The sequence below is a fragment of the Heptranchias perlo genome, chromosome 29 (assembly GCF_035084215.1).
Source record: "Heptranchias perlo isolate sHepPer1 chromosome 29, sHepPer1.hap1, whole genome shotgun sequence".
In the NCBI taxonomy this organism is placed as follows: Eukaryota; Metazoa; Chordata; class Chondrichthyes; order Hexanchiformes; family Hexanchidae; genus Heptranchias; species Heptranchias perlo.
In genome coordinates this window covers 32,144,107-32,167,421 of record NC_090353.1, presented here as the reverse complement: position 1 = coordinate 32,167,421, position 23,315 = coordinate 32,144,107, and the positions used below count along the sequence as shown (strand labels likewise).

Below are 23,315 nucleotides of genomic sequence, written 5' to 3'. Positions count from 1 at the left end.
AATGCAAGTCTTTCTACTTTTATTTTACAATGGCACTTTAGACTTACCGTGTTTTTATTTGTACCTGTTTCGTAAGTGCCCTCTGTACACCACCATACCCTGACACTTTACATCAAGATTAATCCTGCCAGAGACTCTAGTGTGTAATACAAAGCCCCAGAGCGTAAACATGAAGGCCAGCTCCCCACGCTCAGAAACAGTGGCCTTTTAACTCTTGCGCATCACCGATTTTCATCACTCCACCATTGGCGGCCGTGCCTTCAGTTGCCTAGGCCCTAAACTCTGGAAATCCCTCCCTAAATCTCTCTCTCCTCCTTTAAGACGCTCCTTAAAACCTACCTCTTTGACCAAGCTTTTGGTCACCTGTCCTAAAATGTGGCTCAGGGTCAAGTTTTGTTTGATAATCGCTCCTGTGAAGTGCCTTGGGACGTTAAAGGCACTATATAAATGCAAGCTGTTGTTGATGATGATTGCAGGTCTGATGAGCCACACTTCCGGCTTGGATCCTGGAGCGATGGGTAGTTTGCATGAGAAAGTGCAGCTGACACAGCAAAGGGCCCCGTGCCAAATCGTACCAGGTACATTCAAAAATCTGTCGAGTCTCCTCCCCTCCACTGTGAAACGAAGCAGGGAATTTGCATTAAACCATCCCCTTAAAAACCCAGCCCTCAAGCTCCCAGGCTGCAGATTCCTAGCATTACGAACCTGGACCACAAACCCACCCACGTGCCTCCAGGCTTCATTTTATTTCACAGTCTCGGCTTGACAAGAGTCTGAAATTAAATGCCAAGGAGAGAAACGTCAGCAGGGTGGAAATGTAAACCCAATGCGTATAGCAACGCCAGACCAGCTGTTCTGGTCAGCACAACAGCTGCAGTGTTCAGAGAGAGAAAAATTAACAGGAGTCGGAATTTTGGAATGCCACAACATTTAAAAGCATGGATGATTATGCCACCTAGTCTTCCATTCCCATTATGAATGTGGGTTACAACAGGACACTGGTTAAATGAAGACAAACCGGGGGGAGGGGGGAGTGGGGGGAAAGAGAGAGAAGAGTTATACAGCCTGATCTCGTCCTCAACCAACACCCACATGTAAATACTTTCCAGCAGGGGTTCACTGGAATAGCAATCAGGAGCAGGAAACCCTTTTCGCATTTTCCTTCAGGAACACTATGGTCGGCAATCATGTCCGCGCGTCACCTGGCTAAAACCTGCTAATCAAGTAAAACCTAAGGATTAAACCTGGCACTTCCTGGTTTATCTGGTCTGTACGCTGCAGTACCATACCAGGCAAACTCAACTAGCCTTAGCGTCCCTGGGTTACAGGCACCTACGTAATTAATTATTTTTAAAAATCAATTATTATCAATTTTTTAAATGTGATTACGTCCCTGTGAAGCACCTTGGGACTTTCTACTACGTTAACAGTGTTATATAAATGCAAGTTGTTGTTGTTGCATTATATCACTGTCTTCAGGACAAGTTAAAGGGACCAAATTTAGGTTGGGGAGGGGGTGGGGGCTGGGAGAGGAAAGAGAATTGAATACAAATCTTAATTGACAAGAATGTAGGTAATGAAACAAGATGACGTGACAGCTGGAGTTGGCTGGGTTTAGTGTAGATTTGACTGCTCAAATCCTCCCAGCAGGAGACTTGTGAAATGACTGGAGCAACAAAGCTAAACACCCAAAATGTAACTTGGGCGGGGCTGGAAAAAATTCCACTCACAAACTAGCCTGGGGCAAGTTCCCAGTTCAGTGAGCAGGAAACAAAGCAACACTGTCCTGTGAGTTAAGGGCTTACTTCAGTTCCCCCCGCCCCCGCCAAACCATTACTGCTCCTTTCTCTGATGTCATGCTGCATCTGTTTCTTTAACTGTGCATGAGATTGTTTGAACGTGCGGTCCGGAAAGATCCAGCGCAAAAAAAGCAGAGAGTCAGCCGTGGCTCAGTGGGTGGCACTCTCGCCTCTGAGTCGAAAGATTGTGGGTTTAAGTCCCACTCCAGAGATCTGGAACTATAATCCAAGCTGACACTCCCAGTGCAGTGCTGGGGGAGCGCTGCACTGTCGGAGGTGCCGCCTTTCGGAAGAGATGTTAAACCGAGGCCCCATCTGATCTCTCAGGTGGACGTAAAAGATCCCAAAAGAAAAGAAGAGAAGTGTCCTGGCCAATATTTATCCCTCAACCAACATCACTAAAAACAGATGATCTGGTCATTAACATATTACTGTTTGTGGGACCTTGCTGTGCGCAAATTGGCTGCTGCGTTTCCTACATTACAACAGTTACTACACTTCAAAAGTGCTTCACTGACCGTAAAGCACTTTGGGAAACATGAGGTTGCGAAAGGCGCTATATCAATGTAAGTCTTTTTTTCTTTTAAGATACCAGATGTCCAATTTTTGAAATTAGAGATCCAGTTTTCCACTTCTGTTACTTATTAAAGAGTTGTATTTATATAACTCATCATATTGCAGAAATGTCTCAAAGCACTTCACATACAACCAATTACTGTGAAGTGAAGGGATTTATTATGTAGACAATTGTAGCAGCCATTTTGAACAAAGCAAAATCTTTCATCAGTACTGGAAGATGTTAGAGATGAACAGCTTTTAATCAAGTGCGGAGCCAGGGAAAAGTGGGGGACAAGAAAATACAATAGGGAAAGGACAGGGTGGGGTGCTGGAGTGATTCAATGACAAAAGGGATGATGGTACAAGGCAAGAGGGTGATAATGGGACAAGTGAAGAAACAAAAGATAGGTCCAGATTTTTTTCCCTGTCCCCCTTTTCCCTGGCTCTGTACTCGCTTAAAAGCTGTTCATCTCGAACATCTTCCAGTCCTGATGAAAGGTCATCGACCTGAAATGTTAACTCTGTTTCTCTCTCCACAGATGCTGCCTGACCTGCTGAGTGTTTCCAGCATCTATTTCAGATTTCCAGCATCAACACTATTTTGCATTTGTTTTTACGTAAAGGTGAATCAAGGGAGAGTTGAAAAAATGAATACGCACTTGAGACAGCTGCATCTCTATCATTTTAATCCTCAAAATCAGCATTTATATCGTGCTCCTCACACAAAGAACCTCTCAGAACTCTTTACAAGTTGGACGAATGACTGAGCAGGCAATGGATGAAGTTTGGGGGGGGGGTTGGGAGACCAAAAGCACGGTCTAAAAGGAGGGCTTTTAGGAAGCTTTTGACAGCAGGGTAGGGGATAGCAAGGCAAGGTAGTTTTATTAGAATGGTTGCTCTCCAATGTGAAGTAAAGGAGTGAGCAGTAATCCTGAATCAGACGGTACAAGCAGCAACGTATGGCTGGAACTTGCCCAGTTAGACTGGCCTGCTGGCAAGGTCCAAAGTCCATTTTCCATGCGTCAGGTTTCTCAGCTGATGTAAAAAGTATTACAGTAAACATAGAAATGTGCCAAAGTTCATCACATACAATTAATTACTTTGAAGTACGGTGACTTATTTAGGCAAACACAGCAGCCAATTTGTGAACCAGTATACCACGAGAACATCTTCAAATGCATGTTTAGGTCCTCAGTTGGAAGATGGCACTGTACTGAACTGTTGGCCCAGATTATCCCCTCAAGTCTGAGTCAGATAGTTGCAAGTTGAAGCTCCACTCTCAGGCAACAGCGCTACCAAACTGATTAAAGTTAATAATAATATCCAAGCTTTAAACCCCTCTTTAATATCAGGCCTGCATTATAGATGTTGATGTGAGTACACTGGGTGAATTAGGTCCCTTGGCCTGGGTTTGTTAAACGGAAATAGGAGAAGCTACTCACATTCTGGCCAATATTTATCACTCAACCAACATCACTAAAAAAAACCCAGGTGATCTGGTCATTATCACTTTGCTGCTTGTGGGACCTCACCGTGCACAAATTGGCTGCCGCATTTCCTACATTACAAGTGACACTTCAAAGGAACTTCATTGGCTGTAAAGCGCTTTCAGACATCCTGAGGTCGTGAAAGGCGCTATGTAAATAAAGTCTTTCTTTCTTTATTTATTCTACTTGGGCAGTCACTTGCCATAATTCTTCATCTTAAAAGCCTTGTATATGCTAAAATGGTAATGGGTTGCAGTGCTGGCCATTAACCTTTTTTATATATATATTGTACAGTGGAAGCTCAATTTTCTTCCTTAGTGGAGGGGGCACTCCCAGTGAATCATGGAAATTCGCAGATAATTCTTTCCATCGAAATAAACCTCATCAACTTCTTAGTTTTATCTTAAACTGGATGCTTTTTTAAAAAACAGATTAGTAGACTTCCTGTAGAGCTACTCACTGGTAAAAGACTTGCATTTCCAAATTGACAAAAGGTGGGAAGTGGTGTTCCACAAGGATTGGTGCTGGGACCACTGTTGTTCACCGTATACATAATGATTTGGACTCAGGAATCGGAAGTACAATTTCAAAATTTGCATACGACACCAAATTGGGGGATATAGTTAATACCGAGGAGGACAGCGATAAAATACAGGAAGACATTAATAAACTTGCAGAATGGGTGTGTAATTGGCAAATGAATTTCAATATAGACAAGTGTGAGGTGGTACATTTTCGTAGAAATAATGAGGCCATATACTCCTTGGAAAATAAGAGTCTAAAGAGGGTAGAGGAGCAGAGGGATTAGGGGTATAGATACACAAATCACTAAAACGCAGGTTAATAAGATCATAAATAAAGCAAACCAAGCACTGGGGTTTCATTTCTAGAGGGATAGAATTGAAAAGCAGAGAAGTTATGATAAACTTGTATAGGACCTTGGTTAGACCACACTTGGAGTACTGCGAACAGTTCTGGTCTCCATATTATAAAAAGGACATGGAGGCATTGGAGAAGGTGCAAGAAAAGATTTACTAGGACGATACCAGAAATGAGAGGTTATAACTATCAGGAAAGATTGAATACGCTGGGGCTCTTTTCTCTAGAGGTGACCTGATAGAGGTCTTTAAGGTTATGAAAGGGTTTGGTAGGATAGACGTAGAGACGATGCTTCCACTTGCAGGGGAGACCAGAACTAGAGGCAATAAATATAAGATAGTCACTAATAAATCCAATAGGGAATTCAGGAGAAACTTCTTTACCCAGAGAGTGGTGAGAATGTGGAACTCGCGACCACAAGGAATAGTTGAGGCGATTAACATGGAAGTATTTAAGGGGAAGCTAGATAAACACACGAGGGAAAAGGGAATAGAAGGATAAATTGATAAGGTTAGATGAAGAAGGCTTAGGTGGAGCATAAACAACGGCATAGACCTGTTGGGCCGAATGGCCTGTTTCTGTGCTGTACATTCTTTGTAATTATATAGTGCCTTTCACAACCTCAGGGTGTCCCAAAGCACTTTACAGCCAATTAAGTACTTTTGAAGTATAGTCACTGTTGTAATGTAGGAAATGCAGCAGCCAATTTGCGTATAACAAGCCCCCACAAACAGCAATGTGAGAATGACCAGATAAGCTGTTTTTTTAAAAAGTGATGTTGGTTGAGGGATAAATATTGGCCAGGACACCAGGGAGAAGCCCCTGCTCTTCTTCGAAATAATGTCATGGGATCATTTACACCCACCTGAGGGAGCAGACAGGGCCTCAGTTTAAAGACATGGGCTAGTGAGTGGAGCAGCGAAGCATGACATACAACACAGGGCCACGAGCAGTGGTTGGACAAAGTAGGAGCTGGAGCAAAGATGGAACAGGAGATGAGGCCCGAGTGGAAGCAGCTGATGGGAGTGGGCCCAGTTTCCCAATATCCAGGGAGCAGCACAATCAAAGGCTTGAGCCAGGCAGCACAGGTATTCTCGAGACTGACGCAGGGGACTCAGATCCTCTTGGAGCCCAAGGCAAAAGCCCAGGCATGGCCCAATTAATGGTTTCTATGGGTTTCAATCCTGTCAGAGCTTTTACAAATGCTAAGTCCTGGCACTTTCCTTGATTGGCCAGTCTTGCTGTGAATCATAAACGTATCTTAGTATGTTGTAGTCTGCTATCTGGTTGAGTCTCTTCATTCAGCGTAGCTAACAGTTTTATCTGTGGAAAGCCCAATGAAGTCCAGTCCCAGGAACTTAAAGAGGAGTAGGCCTCAGGATGGAAATGTCATTTGAGATTTCAAAACACAAAAAAGACAATTGTTTGGGGGAATTGACTTATGCCCTTTGTTTTAAAAACACATTTGTAATGTTACCAGTCTTAATTTAAGTACTACACCCATGGGTTACTGACAAAACAAGATAGTGGCCAAAAGCATTTTAAAAAAATATTGAGCGATTTCATCGGTTCCTATTCTCATTAGTTGCTTTAATGATAGGTGTTTGCTGACACTCTTTTACCTGTTTTCATGCCTGCTTGCTACTTATTCATTGGTAAGTGCCTCACCTGTTCAGTTGTGATGTTACTTTTGACGAATAATGATATTTGACTAAATTCTGATTTTTTTTTAGCTTATGGAGTGACTAAAGTGTACGCCTGTCTGAGGCATTTAACACCCTACAGACTCTTTATTTTTATTTTTTTTAAAAGGACTAGGTTCTGGCATCCCACCTCCGCTGGTCTCCCAGCCCAAAGCCCCGACTCCATAAAAAGTTCTGGCAGACACTCAAGGTTCCACTGTACCCAAAAGCAGACTCACAAATCAAATCCATGAAAGGAGATTCAGTAAAGGAGCCCAGTTTACAATGCTGGCTCCCAGCAGCTCACATCCACGGACAGAAGAACTCTCATCTTTGTTCCATTGGCGTATGATTATATTATGACGCTACCCAACAACCTCATACTGTAGAGGCTGTATACAGTCATTTCTTGTATATAAAAACACAGTCAGCTCAAAAGGACAGAACACTGGCATTTCAAACGACCAAGTTCCAGATTGCGGAAAGCAAAGTATTAAAGGTTAAGTGGCAGTGTAGGCGGTTGGAGGGATCCAGATGGAAAGGGAATAAATATGCTGGTGAGCTGGATGAAGTGAACACAAAACCAACAAAAAAAGCCATGAGATAAAAATCAAAAGGTTAGAAAATGTTTGGTCAGGAAGAAAGGAACAAACAATAAAACATAGGTAAGAATAAAATTGAGAGAGAAAAGATTTGAAAAGATAAATAGAAACAGTAAAAAGAACTAGTACGGAGGGTAGAAGCAAATAGTTGCAAACAGAAATGAAAAGAAAAATATATAGAGAAGAGTTAGAGGAAAAGGGAGGAACAAGTGGAAAGAGAAGATTTCAAACAAAAGATGAGGAATGCGAACTACACCAAAATCTACATCGTTTATTATTAGAGGGCTTGTTATTTGTTTAAAATTTACTATGAATGTTTTGTAATAATGTAAAGAGGTTATATACAAGGTTAGTAATATTTACTTATATAATTTATCTGTTTATAATAAATTCAAATATGTACCAAATGCAACCTCAATTATTCATAGAGCATAGTGCTCTCTAATCAATAAGGCCAGATCAATCTCTGCCATTACAATGTATACACCAGCCCCACCTGAAATTTCATATAAACCATTAATTTACAAGGTGGATGCGAGAAGTAGATGCTCTGGTGAATCTGCCGAGCAATTCCAAATTTGTCCCAGTGCATGACCTTTTCTAGAAGGTTGTTCATTTCCTGTTTCAGAATGCAGAATTTACAATATTCGCCCTCAATTTAACCTTTAGAGCAACTGCAATTATCAGATTAACAAGTTAAATAAAGTAGGAACTGAAGGTTAAAGTGATGCTATAAAACAGCAGTTCTGAACCAGAATATGCAGAGAATGCTCTACGAACAAAGGATTGGGGAGGGAGGGACAGGTGTAGGCCATCTGATACACCTAGCTCATTACTATTAAAGTTTATCTGTACAACCCACGTATCTCACAAAAAATTCTGTTTCCATACTGTCCCAATGTCAAAACTGTACCCTCAGCTCCCAAAGGGACCAGCGAATAAAACCAGTGTGAAACAGGGTTGTGTAAACCAGAAGATCCAAGGTTTAATCCCTGGTCTGTGTTTAGTTAGCTAATCTCATCCTGGGCATGGGAAGAGAAGAGGAAGAGGAGAAAGAGAAGAGAGAGAGAGAGAGAGAGGAAGAGGGAGAGAGTGTGCAGGAGAGGTAGAGGAGAGAGAGTAAACAGAGGAGGGAATAAATCAATCAGAATTGCTGCTCCTGATCATTATCCAATGATCCTTGCTGAAAGAGATTGGGTTTGCCTCTGATGTTCCTCGTGGCAGACAGCTCACCAACACTCACTATCTGGACTCAGATGAAGAATGCCAACTATCACTTGCTAATCTTTTTTTTTATATAAAGTCAGTACCCCCCCCACACTCCTTCCTCATCAGCAATTTATCCATTTCATAGAATCATTGAAATTTACGGCACAGAATAAGGCCATTCAGCCCACCGTGTCTGTGCCAGCCAAAGAAAGAGATATCCAGCCTAATCCCACCTTCCAGCTCTTGGTCCGTAGCCCTGCAGGTTACAGCACTTCAAATGCATATCCAAGTACTTCTTAAATGCGATGAGGGTTTCTGCCTCTACCACCCTTTCAGGCAGTGAGTTCCAGACCCCCACCACCCTTGGTGAAAAAATTTCTCCTCTGCTCCCCTCTAATCTTTCTATCAATTACTTTAAATCTATGCCCCCTGGTTATTGACCTCTCTGCTAAGGGAAATAGGTCCTTCCTATCCACTCTATCTAGGCCCCTCATAATTTTATACACCTCAATTAAATCACCTCTCAGCCTCCTCTGTTCCAAAGAAAACAACACCAGCCTATCCAATCTTTCCTCATAGCTAAAATTCTCCAGTCCTGGCAACATCCTCATAAATCTCCTCTGAACCCTCTCTAGTGCAATCACATCTTTCCTGTAATGTGTTGACCAGAACTGTATGCAGTACTCGAGCTGTGGCCTAACTAGTGTTCTATACAGTTCTAACAATCTCCATGCTCTTATATTCTATGTCTCGGCTAATAAAGGAAAGTATCCCGTATGCCTTCTTAACCACCTTATCTACTGGTCCTGCTACCTTCAGGGATCTGAGAACATGCAATCCAAGGTCCCTCTGTTCCTCTAAACGTCTCAGTATCCTACCATTTATTGTGTATTCCCTTGCCTTGTTGGCCCTCCCCAAATGCATTACCTCACACTTCTCTGAATTGAATTCCATTTGCCACTTTTCTGCCCACCTGACCAGTCCATTGATATCTTCCTGCAGTCTACAGCTTTCTTCCTCACTATCAACCACACAGCCAATTTTTGTATCATCTGCAAACTTCTTAATCATGCCCCCAACTACATTTAAGTCTAAATCATTGATATATACCATGAAAAGCAAGGGACCTAGTACTGAGCACTGTGGAACCTCACTGGAAACAGCCTTCCAGTCACAAAATACACCCGTTGACCATTACCCTTTGCTTCCTGCCACTGAGCCAATTTTGGATCCCACTTGCCACTTTCCCTTGGATCCCATGGGCTTTTACTTTTCTGACCAGTCTGCCATGTGGGACCTTGTCAAAAGCCTTGCTAAAATCCATGTAGACTACATCAAATGCACTACCCTCATTGAATTTTTTGAGGAGGCAACAAGGAGGGTCAATCAATCCCTTAACAAATCCATGCTGACCGTCCTTGATTAATCTGTGCCTTTCTAAATGATGAGAACTTACTTCTTAAAAAGATTCAATGGATTCTGTTCTCTACACACTCTAGCAAATTATTCCACAAGCTGACAACTCTAACTCAAAAGTTTTCATTAAAGGAATTGTCCTGGGGAGGCCCGTATCTGTGAGCCTTAGCCCGGGAGCTGTCAAACCCTTTGAAAAAAAATAAAATTAAACTCATTCATGCTCAACATTTCAATTCAGCAATGGCCATCCTACATAGGAGCATCTCTGAAGTCATTAATCTCCATCTGTGTTCATTTTCAGGGCAATGTGTTACTTATAAACACAGCATGACGTGAGAGTGTTAGACATAGTTCCAACTCCCTGAGCCAGGTGTTGAACCAAAAGTATTAAGAATACTGCATTTTTGCAATTTTTGCTTCCCTTTTCTCCCGGCCCCCCTTCCTGAAGGTGCCGACTCTTGCTGAGGTACTGATGCAGAGAATTGTCAGCCCTCCAGTTCACTCGTCCCAGTGGCCAATCTTCATGCGCGAGTCTGGACAGTGGGCAATTGGCAGGCAAATTGACGGCAGGGGCACCACAGCAGCCCTCAACCTTGTCCTCCCACTGATACCCATACACGTGGACTTTCCAATGGGGGGGGGGGGGGGGGGCAATGGATAATAGTCAGGGGTGGGAAGTTTGGTAGTCCTCTCTAACCCAGGGACACACAGATTAATTATGGCACCTTCATTTTTGCCCTGGCTCAACATAGATCAGGATCATACTGGGACCTTCTGGAATGTATGGTTCAGTACCACATTCGGTAGTGTATTTACCCATTAAGTGAATGGGGAGGATCTTCTATAATAATGATAATTCTATACATCACTAAATAGAATGTACAGCACAGAAACAGGCCATTTGACCCAACTCATGCTCCACTCGAGCCTCCTTCATCTAACGCTCAGCATAACCTTCAATTCCTTTCTCCCTCAAGTGTTTATCGAGCTTTCCCAAAAATACATCTATGCCACTCACTTCCTTAGTAACTTAAGGTCATGTAAGATTCAACATCCTACAACCACTTCCCTCTCGCAGTATACTGCCCATGGGACCCACGTTATTCCCCTGACTGACGGCATGGCACGTGGGGAGGACACAAATTCCACACCCTAGAAGGCGTCTTGGACCCAAAATTCCATGGGTCCTAAAGGCGACGCAAAGCAACAGATCTCCACTGGGACCCGTGGGTACTTTCAAGAAAAACCAGGGACGACGTCACTTGTGGGGGGGCAGGTCTCCGATTGAGCAGCGCTGCCTAACCAACACCACAAAAACAGCACTGGGCTGCGTTCTGCTCCCACGATCCCCATTTACCTATGAGGCTTCTTTCTCTTCAACATGTTCACATGAATTCCAGTAACTCTGCAAGAGATTGGAAAAGAAAATATTCGATTACTTTTAAACACAAATTCTGGTCCTCCACAGTGTACAAAGTCAGCACAAGCTGCAACAGCTGTATTTACTTCTTCAAATGGGGGAGATCAAACTTTGGCTCCGCTTTTAAATTCTGACCAATAATGGCTCTTAAAGCCACGGATGTAAATCTTTGGTCTTTACACTTTGAACTGGAATACAATTGGAAATAAAGTGTGTGGGAAAGTAACTAGGTGGTGGGGGGCGGGGCCTTATTTCTTTAAAAAAGTATTATTACAGCTCAAAGATAACAGTTTATTGTTCACGCAATGGAAAATTTACAACCGATTGCTCGGATCTGACCACTCCAAATTTAGTATTAAAATAAACTGTAGCTATGACTCAGAAAGCATTAAAAATAATACAGACAGCTCCAGAATTCTCTGCACCCAGCCAAAAAGCAAACAACTCTGGTTGCCTGCACTTCCTGTTTGATATTAGATCAGTGCAACAATTTAAACTTGTGCGAGTTTGTTTTAAAACTAGAGCCAAATAAAATAGTAATAGTATACATGAACTAACAGTACAAGTTCCATTGTTTGTGCTCCAATTACCCGCTTTCTGATTATCCACCAACATTTTTTGCCAGGCAAGGCCTTATGTGAGCTGTCACCCTGTTATGCAATCCACCATCCCCAATTTGTTCCTCTGTGGCATAAATTGACCTCATAGCCCAAGGATTTTAGATCCAATTTACATTATTTGCATTCCACTAGTCTTAATTCCTTGTGACTAAGGTATTGCTTTATCAATTGGGCAAGATCAAAATTTGGGACTATATTCACCAATTCCTATTATCCACCAGTGTCCCTCCAAATGCAGATAACAGAGCTTCCACTGCATTTGTGGATGAGGAGCAAATTTGGTCAAGGATACTAATGGGCAAGTTTAAACTCTGCATACACTGTACTCATTTCATCTATTATATTAGATGATGAAAAATTCATACATAATGAGCTCTCTGGGCAACATTGATGTAGCAGCTAATAAATTGCTCAACAAATCCACTCCCTTGGCTCCAGCTTTTAACAGTACAACAATAAAGTACATAAACAGTTGTGTCAAAATGTTAACCTATCTTTACTCTTTGTGCATTCACAACAATTCCTGTTTTTATTTTCATTTCCAACGTTTGCAGTTTTTCTATTTTTTTTTATCACCGGCGCACCGTGGCTGCAGTGTATACTATCGACAGGATGCACTGCAGCAGCTCGCCTAGGCTTATTTGACAGCACCTCTCAAGCCCGTGACGTCCACCGCCACCTAGAAGTACAAGGGCAGCAGGTGTCTGGGAACACCATTACCTCCAAGTTCCCCTCACCCCAGCAGTTCAAGAAGGCCCACCACCACCCTTCTCATAGGCAACTAAGGATGGGCAATAAATGCTGGCCTTGCTAACGATGCCCGTATCCAGAGTATGATTTTTAAAAAGTACTGCAGGCTATACTACAAACACTTCTAGTCATCACTTGGGAGGGGGAGCGGGGTGGTCCTTTGAACATTGCTGGGCCAAAACTATTTTTAGTACACTTTAACAATTTGAGAATTGGCTTGTGCACAAAATATGCTCATCTTTCATGCCAGTAGCGTCCAAACTTTTTCTGTTCGTGGGTAACGCAGGTGTGTACAACGACCACCGCATGCCATATATTTAGCTATAATCTATTACTATATTAAAAATCTTATATCTGTGTGCATCTCCTGTCATTTTTTTTCCATTAGTATGTTCACATTTATAATGGAAGCTGTCTATGTAAACTGTCACCCTGCAGTCACACCCTCCCACCAGTGGAGGTGCTGCAGTGCCACCATCTGCAAGTGCAATTATAGGATGACAAGCTTACACAGGCAGTTTCCAGTATAAATGTTGCCACAGAAATGAATAATGGAAGTATAAAAGTAAGGACCTATTGTAAGATTTTAAAAAGGGGACTAAATTACATCGACACAACCAGTCCAATTACCCCCTGCCCCACCACCTTTTAACCATGCTTCACTTGAATTTTCTCAATTTTCCATGTGCAACACCAGGGGCTATCGATTAATAATATATTAAAAGTCTTGCAAGAGCACTGATTTTGTTGTAGTTACTTCCTATGTCGCGTTTGGTAAATTAAACCATCAATAGTTGCCATTTTACTTATCTTTCAGTCCTCCCACCATAGGTGGTGGTGTGACCCGAGTCGTTACTAACTACTTACCTGTCAGTAGTTGGATGGGGATCACGTGACATGGTTCTCCCATGCCCTGGTCTCCCCTCTGACCAACTTTTGTTACATCAGTAGATTGAACTCCAGCAGTAGCTGTCTCTACTATGTTCTCCAAGCCTTCTTGCCCTCTTGGGTTTTTCCCTTTTGTTTTCATGTTATCTTTCTGAAGCCTCCTGATCTTTTGTCAAAGCCATTGCCTCCTCCCTCCTTATTCTCAGGCCTGTTTTTCTTTCAAACCCTGATTTTTTTTTAAGACTACCCAACCTAGCTCACAACCCACCACCCTTAACATTGTGCCTCTTCTGTTTGTTTTGCAGAATTCCCATCCTTGTTCTTACAACCCTCCACAATATGGCTATCTCCTTTGTTTCAATTTCCAACCCCACCCTTTTAATCCCCATTCATGTTCTCCCATCCCCCCCATTCCCATTACTTAAAAAAAATCCTCTCTTTTAAAAAAGGACCCATTACTCAGCACTTTTTCCTCCCATCTGTTTTTCTCCCCCTCCGCCCCCCCCCACTGGTGCCTGACCCCCACTATCCCCGATGCCCACATCCCACTCTTACCCCTGAAGCCTGTTCCCCGCTGTCACTTAAATCTTCAAGACCTTCCTCACCAAGACTCACGACATTCCCAACCCAATTAAATGAATATAGTATACAATTCTGCCAAATCCTTACATAACAAATAACAATTTGCATTTATATAGCGCCTTTAACATTAAAACATCCCAAGACACTTCACAGGAGCGTAATCAGATAAAATTTGACACTGAGTCACATAAGGAGCTATTAGGACAGATGAGAGGTAGGTTTTAAAGAGCGTCTTAAAGGAGAGAGACGTAAAGAGGCGGAGAGGTTTAGGGGGTGAATTCCAGAGCTTAGGGTCTAGACAGCTGAAGGTACGGCCATCAACGGAGCAGCAGTGAAAATCGGGGATATGCAAGAGGCCAGAATTGGAGGAGCGTACAGATCTCAGAGAGTTGTAGGACTGGAGGAGGTTACAGAGATAAGGAGGGGTAAGGCCATGGAGGGATTTGAAAACAAGGCTATCACTGCGGATCTCAGTCCAATTTTAAAATCGAGGCATTGCCGGGCTGAGAGCCAATGTAGGTCAGCGATCTAAAGGTAAGCCTTTCCCACAAACCACACTGTCTCAACTAAAACAACAAATGCCACATCGGAGCCACTTCCTTCCAAAAAAAGCCATTCCCTCACTTGCCATGGGAGATCATGGATATAAATAAATGTATCTCATCTTACTGCAGGTGTCACACATGCAAAATATTTCAGAAAGTGAAAAGCCAGCCACTTCTTTCTGACCTCAAGGTCTGCCTAAAGATAACTTAACTGTGACTGACCACAGGAACAGCAGTTAGGAACACACTAGGTTACATACAGCTCTACCATAGCAGAACAAATACACTATGTTAAAGAAAAAAAAGACTTGCATTTATGTAGCGCCTTTCACGACCTCAGGTTGTCCCAAAGTGCTTTACGTCCAATGAAGTACTTTTTGAAGTGTAGTCACTATTGCAGCAGTCAATTTGTACACAGCAAGGTCCTACAAACAGCAATGTGATAATGACCAGATAATCTGTTTTAGTGATGTTGGTTGAGGGATAAATATTGGCCAGGACACCGGGGTGAAATAGTGCCACGGACTCTTTTCCATCCACCTGAGATGGCAGACAAGGCCTCGGTATAACGCCTCATCTGAAAGATGGCATTTCTGACAGTGTCTCCTTCAGTTCTGCACTGGGAGTGTCAGCCTAGACTTTGTGCTCAAGTCTCTGGGCTGGGACTTGAACTGGCAACATTCTGATTCAGAGGCGAGAGCGTTTTTTAAAAAATTTGTTCATGGGATGTGGGCGTCGCTGGCGAGGCCGGCATTTATTGCCCATCCCTAATTGCCCTCGAGAAGGTGATGGTGAGCCGCCTTCTTGTTACCCACTAAGCCATCGCTGACGCCGTATAATACTCCCATTCGTGGAAAACAGCATATATTCTGACTTCCAATGATCAATACCATGGGGGATTTGCTGGTGAAGTTCAAATATATGTTTCCATTTATCCTGAATAAATCCCAAGCTGCTGATACTGTACAAACCTTGGTGTTCAGATTATTGACCATTTAGGGTACAGCAGTGGGAGCAGAACCTCCAAGTCAACATTATTCAGACAAGAGAAACCAGTAGAGTAAGAAAGATCTAACAGTGTACAGGATATGCCTGCAGGCTGTAGCTTGGACACTTCAGCATCAAACACTCCCTCAAATACTGCTCCTCGGACAAAAAAAAAAGTACAAGGCTGTTTCTGACTTGAAATTATGGCAGGGATTATGTGAAACGCTTTTAATTTGCTCCAGTTTCGGAAAGCACCGCTAAATCATCCTCCTGGCACCGCGCTCCCCATAAGAAGCTCGGCGGAGACGCAAAGACCAGTTTCTGCACTTGCGCAGCTTAATGTCACTGCGGATCTCAGTCCAAGCATTTTTGTTGGCCACCTTTGACGCAGAGGTCATAGTGCCACCGAATTCATGACGCCAAAACAACTTTACATAGAAAGTGGGCCAGACTCGGTGAATCCAGTGGCAGCTCACTGACCGAGTCACTGCTGCTACCAGGACAAGCCAAGATAAGCACATAAGCTGCATGTGTTCCCCATTTTCATCGCTCCACCATTTGCAGCCATTCCTTCTGCTACCTAGGCCCTAAACTCTGGAATTCCCTCCCTAAACCTCTCTACCTCTCTCCTCTCCTCCTTTAAGGTGCTCCTTTAAACCTACCTCTTTGACCAAGCTTTTGATCACCTGCCCTAATATCTCCTTACGTGGTTCGGTGTCAAATTTTGTTTGATAATCGCCCCCGTGAGGCGCCTTGGGACTTTTTACTACGTTAAAGACGCTTTATAAATGCAATTCATTGTTTGTTGTTATTGTAATGACGCCAGGCGGCGTCGATGGGAAGTCATAAACCCCAAAGAATGAAATCCAAATCGCTGTCGCTGGCACGTTGTCTTGCCACGCCACACATTCCAGTCTCTGCGCCATCCTATTGTTTCTCATTTATACAGAGAAACAAAACCAACAATCCCAGACCAGCTCCCCTTATGGCTCAGTTGGCAAGTGCAACACTTGAGTGGGAAACTGAGCTAAGCAGGGCAAGCGGGTCGCGAGTTTGATCGCAAGTTAGCTAATCTCAGCTAAGGTGCAAGCAGGAGCACTGCGATTGGCCTTAGTGTCCTCTGGGCTTCAGAAAAGGAGGAAAAAAAGTAATCACACGAGGTTGCCACTACCAACGTCTCTCTGCTTTGTCCTGCTAGATAGTTCATGAAGACTCACTGTGATAGTCCCCACAGTCAAATACCTTGCTCACACTGTTCAGGTCCACACATTGAGTAGCCGCCAATTGGATCAGGCATTGGGCATGCAGCAGTCATCTGTGAATGTGTAATGCAGCTCGAGACAGAGCCAATGCTATGAGGAGAGGAAAGGAAACGGGAAAGGAATTTTTATTAGTGTAAAATGACTTGTCTCTTCCCAATCCCCTCCGAAACTAGGAATTTTAGAGCGGAGAGGTCAATCCTCAGTCTATATTAGTTTGCTGATCTCCATCAGGGTAATGATAAGAACACTACAATTGGCCGCAGCACTTCTGGGCTTTGGAGTTATGTTGTGGGGGGGGGGGGGGCGGGGAAAGAGAAGAGCCAAAGTTCTCACTTAGTCATTATACAGTAACTCCTGCTGGAAATGTGCATGTGTGGATCATAGAATCATACAGCACAGAAGGTGGTCATTCGGCCCATCGTGCCTGTGCAGGCTCTTTGAAAGAGCTATCCAATTAGTCCCGCACCTCTGCTCTTTCCCCATAGCCCTGCAATTATTTTTATCCCCCAAGTATATTTCCAATTCCCTTTTAAAAGTTCCTATTGAATCTGCTTCCTCCACCCTTTCAGGCAGTACATTCCAGATCGTATCAACTCGCTGCATAAAAAGATTTCTCATCTCCCCTCTGGTTCTTTTGCTAATTCTATGCCCTCTAATTACCAACCCTCCTGCCAGTGGAAACATGTTCTCCTTATTTGCTCTATCAAAACCCTTCATAATTTTGATGTTGGTGAGACAATAATTTGGGTTCTGTTGTAATGCCCTCCACAGTTGAATAGGTGCTCAACAGTCATCGTTCAGGCTGTTACACGAAGAACGGCCACTTGGGCCAGGTAGCAGGGGGCGGTCGGCAGCTGTGGAACATTACGACGGCAAGAGTCACACCTTCAGGAGAGGAAGGAGGAGAAAACTGGAGAGATGGGAAGGTTTTTTTTAAATAAACACAAGAACTGATCCATTTCAAAGTGGAGACAGCTGAGCTGGCAGTATCGTGGAGCCTGCTTACTGGATCCAATATCTTGGGTATCGTGTGATAGTTATGTCAAATGATTTCAAGAATATGTAAGCGTACATGAATAAGAAACGGCCACTAGCCGACCCGCTGCACTGTAATACTCAGGGTGTTGTACAGGAACCAACCTGACATTTTTCTCAATTGTCCTATCCAAAACCAAATTCTCTCTTTGCTGAACCAAAGATCGAACTAACTGCTTTTGATTGCTTCAACAGATTCAGTATTTAGTGTATTAACCGGTAGACTTTACTATAAGTCAACGAGTAAGCATGACGGTGCTATTCCTTGAGCTAACTTCAACTTGCAGTCTCCTCAGTTCCTCGATAACTTCTCATCATTTTTCATTTTCAACCATATAGCAGAAATTAATTTGAAGCAGTTCCTTTTTTTAATCCTATCCCGGGTCACATACAATTCGTCAGCTAAGATGGCTCCTTCACCAGGCCTTTGATAATACTGATCTTGAATCAGTTTTGGAGACACTGGACAACAGCCTCTCATCATTTCGTGCTAATTTCTGCCTTGTGTGCTGGTATGGAAGAGGACAACATTGAACCTTTAAAATTCTCATCCTTGTTTTCAAATCCCTCCATAACCTCGCCCCCTCCCTATCTCTGCAACCTCCTCCAGCCCGACAACCGCCCCCCCCCCCCGCCCGAGATCTCTGCATTCCTCCAATTCTGGCCTCTCGCGCATCCCTGATTTTCATCGTTCCACCATTGGCGGCCTAGGCCATAAGCTCTGGAATTCCTTCCCTTAACCTCTCCGCCTCTCTTTCCTCCTTTAAGACACTGTAAAACCTACCTCTTTGATCAAGCTTTTGGTCACTTGTCCTAATATCTCCTAATGTGGCTCGGTGTCAAATTGTGTTTGATAACGCTCCTGTGAAGCACCTTGGGATTTTTTACTTCGTTAAAGGCGCTATATAAATGCAAGTTGTTGTTGCATCCAACCACTTAGTGAGTAAACCGACTACTGTAACTTGCTGGTGTAGCTAAGGCGACCCAACCTGGTCAATCACCTCTTCCCCTGACCAATAATCTCTTTACCACTCACTCAGTGCTTCCAGTACAAGTTCAGATTGCCCAGTGCGGATAACTGTGAACCCCATTTCATCTAGTTACAGTGTCATGCATCTGATGTTCTACAGCTGCTTCCAGTGCTTCACTCAAGTGACCACGTGAGCCAGAACAGTGAGTGTCAGCAGATTATTTGACTATAGACTCCACCAGAGATCAGCCCAATCGTGTTCTTACCCTATGCCAGCACAAGGCTTCAGTAGGGATTACCGGTCAATGACTAATACCAGAGAACCCACCCACCCCTCCTCCCACACCAGCCCAAGGATGCTGTGGCCAACTGTAACACCTCTATTGCTACTCCAGTCAAGATCTTCTAACTCAGCACAGACTTCAAACTGCACTCTCTCAAGTTCCTCATTAAGGAGGGAATGTAAACATTCCGACTTAAAATAAATTGCCCTTTTCGCCCGGCCCCTCCCGAAACATACATACCCAACGCTGATCTGTTATTCAGTATACATACCAGAGCGCAAGCTTGCTCACCTATGGTAGTGGTGGCAATACTATTTCCAACTGCAATTCTGCTTTCCATTTGCCAAGAGTGGTAAAGATGGACTGAGACCCAAGTTCCTAACCTGTTCCTATTTCAATGAGGACGGACCAACAATTTGAATTGATAAAAAAATCCCTCACTTAGAAGAACGTCCCAAAGTCCCGTACGGGGAGGAGAGGAGGACGCTAAGCACGAAACGTACAATTTACAGCACAGAAACAGGCCATTCAGCCTAACTGGTCTGTGCCGGTGTTGATGCTCCACATGAGCCTCCTCCCACCCTTCTCCTTCCCACAGGAAGAAATCAGAGGGTGGGGAGGATGGAAGAGGGGGAACCAAATGCATAGTCAAAGAGATCAGTTTTAAGCAGACTCAGTGGAGGACAGCGAGAGGTAGCAAGGCAAAGCAATTTTGGGGAAAGGGTTCCAAAGAGCATGGAATTAGTGATCGAAAGATTGGCTTGTGACGGTGGAACAGAGGCGGTATGGGGACAAGCACCAATCCTCAGTCGGAGGGAAATGAAGGGAGCTGATGGTGGGTTGGAAGGTAGGATGCAGCCTGTTGCAATACCTCCTGGTTTGCATTAGTTTTGGTTACCAACAAAGGCTGATATTTGCAAACATCAAAGAAATCTCATCGTGGGATCGCTGCAAATATTCTGGAGTGTCAATGCTAGCAGGCCAAGACTGCAGCCATATTTTAAATGTCTCTCCGGTTGGCATGGCAGGTAAATGCAGCGCCTGGTGTATCACTAAGTCGTACAGGGCAGAGGGTCCCTAATTCAATTCCAGGTCTGAGTCAGCTAATATCAACTGGGACGCAACAACTGATCCCCATCCAGAAAGTGTGACTATCTGGACCTCAGGTAAGAACAGGATTGGGCAGGGCTGCAACACTATCCCCAATATCAAAAAGCCTGCAGATGCTCAGTCTGCAAGCTCACGCATTAAGAATGGCCACTTGGACAAGGTACAAGAGGACTTCTCAGCAAGAGTCCATATCTTCAGGAGAGGAAGGTCCCCAACTTACCCCTAATTGAGTGCCAACGTTAGTGAGTTACTGGGGGAGGGAGTGCATGGAGGGTAGGGTACAGCCAGTTCACCAGTTTCATGCATATGCCTTGGTCACCAAAGGCAGGTAACTACTGACATGCAAGCAAATCTCGTGGGGTGTCTCCAAATTAGTGAGCTGGAGCCCCAGCCTCAGCAGGACTATTCCAGCCATACGTGGCAGAGTACAAGAGTAGAAATTAACGCTGGCAATAAAATACTAGAGTGTCTATCGACACCACTGTGTCAGCCAATGAGTTGTACTATGTCAGTCAATCAATTGGGGGTGAGGTGGGACTTACGGCTGGACTCATAGCAAACAAAGTCTATCTACTCAGCAAACAGAGTCTATAAAAACATCGTTCACCTGACGAAGGAGGAAGCCTCCGAAAGCTTCTGAATTTAAAATAAAATTGCTGGACTATAACTTGGTGTTGTAAAATTGTTTACAATTGTCAACCCCAGTCCATCACCGGCATCTCCACATTATAAAAACAGCGCACTACAACAAACAGTCTACACACACTATTTAAAAAAAGAGTATCTACAAACTACAGCAAACTGAACTCATGACCGAAATTGCAGCAACATCTCCCGATAAAAGCAGTGTGATTTCTCCAGCAAAATGCAGTGAGTGGAGAACAGTTACATTAAATAAATCACGTGCATCAAATCAATCCCAATCACTTACAGGAGTGCGGTCTCCAGGCGTGATTGACAGGCGAATTACCCAATCATCTCCATTCTGGCCGGGAATAGTGGTGTCACTATATGCAGCCAAAAAATATAGGTGAACTGTGTTTGTATGACATTCGTCTGTCCATTGTTTCAATGGAGGCATTAGCCCATGGGTTAATACCTCCATTAAATAACTAAGGAAGGAAGGAATGTCATATTAAGTGCTGGTGTCTTATTATCGGCAAGAGTAATTTCTACCCTATAGTATTTTGTGTAAAGACACGGAAAATTACCATCCACTATTCCTTTGGGATAACAAAAATGGCCAGTACTGTATGGAAAGTCTGCCTTGTGGATATTAAGATGGGCATATCTGCATATTTTCCACTAGTGAGCACAGCTTTACATTTTAGGGCAACGCAACTATTCCAACTGCAACAACAGTTACCGTCTGCTTCGGGGAAAATCAGGCCCCAGGTCTTCTCAAGTGGTGGTCGAGCACGCCTTGAGAGAAATTTCAACTGCAACATCTGTACATTGATCTCTCTAAATGTAGCTACAGTTTACATATCATTTCCTGCTCGTTGTGGAAAGTTCTCTCATACAGTAGATTCTTTACCATTCACTGTTCTTCTCGCAAGTGCATATCAGTAAACTGCAGAGGTTAATCCTTTCACTGACCCAAGGCTTGTGGGCTCGAGCCCGACTCCAGAATTTAGGGCACATGATCTGCATTGTTGGAGGTGCTATACTCAGATAAGCCGTTAAACTGAGACGCCGTCTGCTTGTTCTGGAGAGTGTTAGGAATCCCAGCGCACTAACTGAAGCACAGCAGAGATCCGAGGATGATCCTGGCCAACATTCCACCCTCAACCAGCAACACCACAAACAGGTCGACGAGTCATTCATCTCATTGCTGTTTGTGGGTTCTTGCTGTGCAGAAAATGGCTGCCGTAATTGACTACAGAACTCTGAGCCGTTTCTGCGCAACGTGATACGGCGCTATATATCTGCAAGACTTAAAACAAATATTAAGTTCCCCATGGCTCTGTTGATAAATGCACTGGACGGTGGGATACAGAGTCATTAAAGACCCACATAGTCCCACTTTGAGTATCAGCCTGTGCCAAGTTAGCCAATCTCAGCTGAGGCAGTAGCAAAGGCACTACATTTGGCCTCAGTACCTCTAGGATTAGGGGGCTGGGCTGAGATGGGTGGAGTAACAATTAGCCACTGATCACTATCGAGCGATTTCTGTCAGGAAGTGCACTTCGGGTGAGACCAGGATGCCTTCCATGGCTGAATAGCCTATGTTCGCACACGGAAGACTGGCTGCCGTACTGGAAGGCTGCTGGTGCCGATGAAACTGTACCTCAAGCAGGAATCACCAACTCCCAGAGAGGAAGGAAAGGAATTGGGCCCTTGGGAAGAGATTTAGAAACCAATGTAGTGGTCACAATTTAGCACCAACACACAGGTGTTGGTTAAGGCGACTTTACATTGTATTCCACTTGCCAGAGCACGACACCAAACTGATCTCTGGGTGCGACTGTCCCAGATTTATATTATTTTTTTGGTTCCGCTCTTCTGGAGGCCTATTAGAGGTCAGGAGGAGCACACAGAAGACAGGATCTTCTTTTTCCGAATCAGCCTCCAATGGGCCCAGAGCAGGCCAGAGGCAACGAGTGACATAAACAATGACTCTTCAATCAAAGCAGCAGGCCTGGGAACAGGCACTGAGCTGGTGCAGTAAATGATGACGGAAACACGCGAACCAGGCTCCCAGCATTTTAGAAGCGAGAAGGAGGAGGTTGTAGTTCCACTGACAGATTTGCAGACTCCGCTGCTGGCCTCTCGCACGAAGGCTGATAAATTTATATTTTCACTGCACGAGACTCGCGTGCTGGGAGTTGATGGTAAGGCTGCGTTTCAGAGGCACTGGAGAAGGTGCAAAAAAGATTTACAAGAATGATACCAGAACTGAGAGGTTATAACCATCAGGATAGACTGAACAGGCTGGGGCTCTTTTCTCTTGAAAAAAGGCTGAGGGGTGACCAGATAGAGGTCTTTAAAATTCTGAAGGGGTACGATAAGGTAAATTTAGCGAAGATGTTTTCACTTGCAGGGGTGTCCAAATCTAGGGGTCACAAATATAAGATAGTCACTGTTAAATCCAACAAAGAATTCAGGAGAAACTTCTTTACCCAGAGAGTGGTTAGAATGTGGACACATGGATGCATTTAAGGGGAGGCTAAATAAATACATGAGGGAGAAAGGAATAGAAGGATATGCCGATACAGTTAGGTGAAATA

General features: G+C 43.9%; 1 protein-coding gene across 3 annotated transcripts in view; it reads right to left on the bottom strand.

The window, feature by feature from the left end:
- The window catches only part of LOC137299578 (spindlin-1-like), a 71,022-nt gene that overhangs the window by 24,363 nt on the left and 23,344 nt on the right, over nucleotides 1-23,315 (bottom strand). For all 3 annotated transcript variants that reach the window (XR_010957927.1, XM_067968424.1, XM_067968423.1), the window contains exon 2: nucleotides 10,990-11,037. Coding sequence is in view for 2 of the 3 variants with exons in the window: in XM_067968424.1 (XP_067824525.1) it covers nucleotides 10,990-11,015 (26 nt within the window). In the remaining variant the exon portion in view is untranslated. The remainder of the gene's footprint in view (nucleotides 1-10,989; nucleotides 11,038-23,315) is intronic.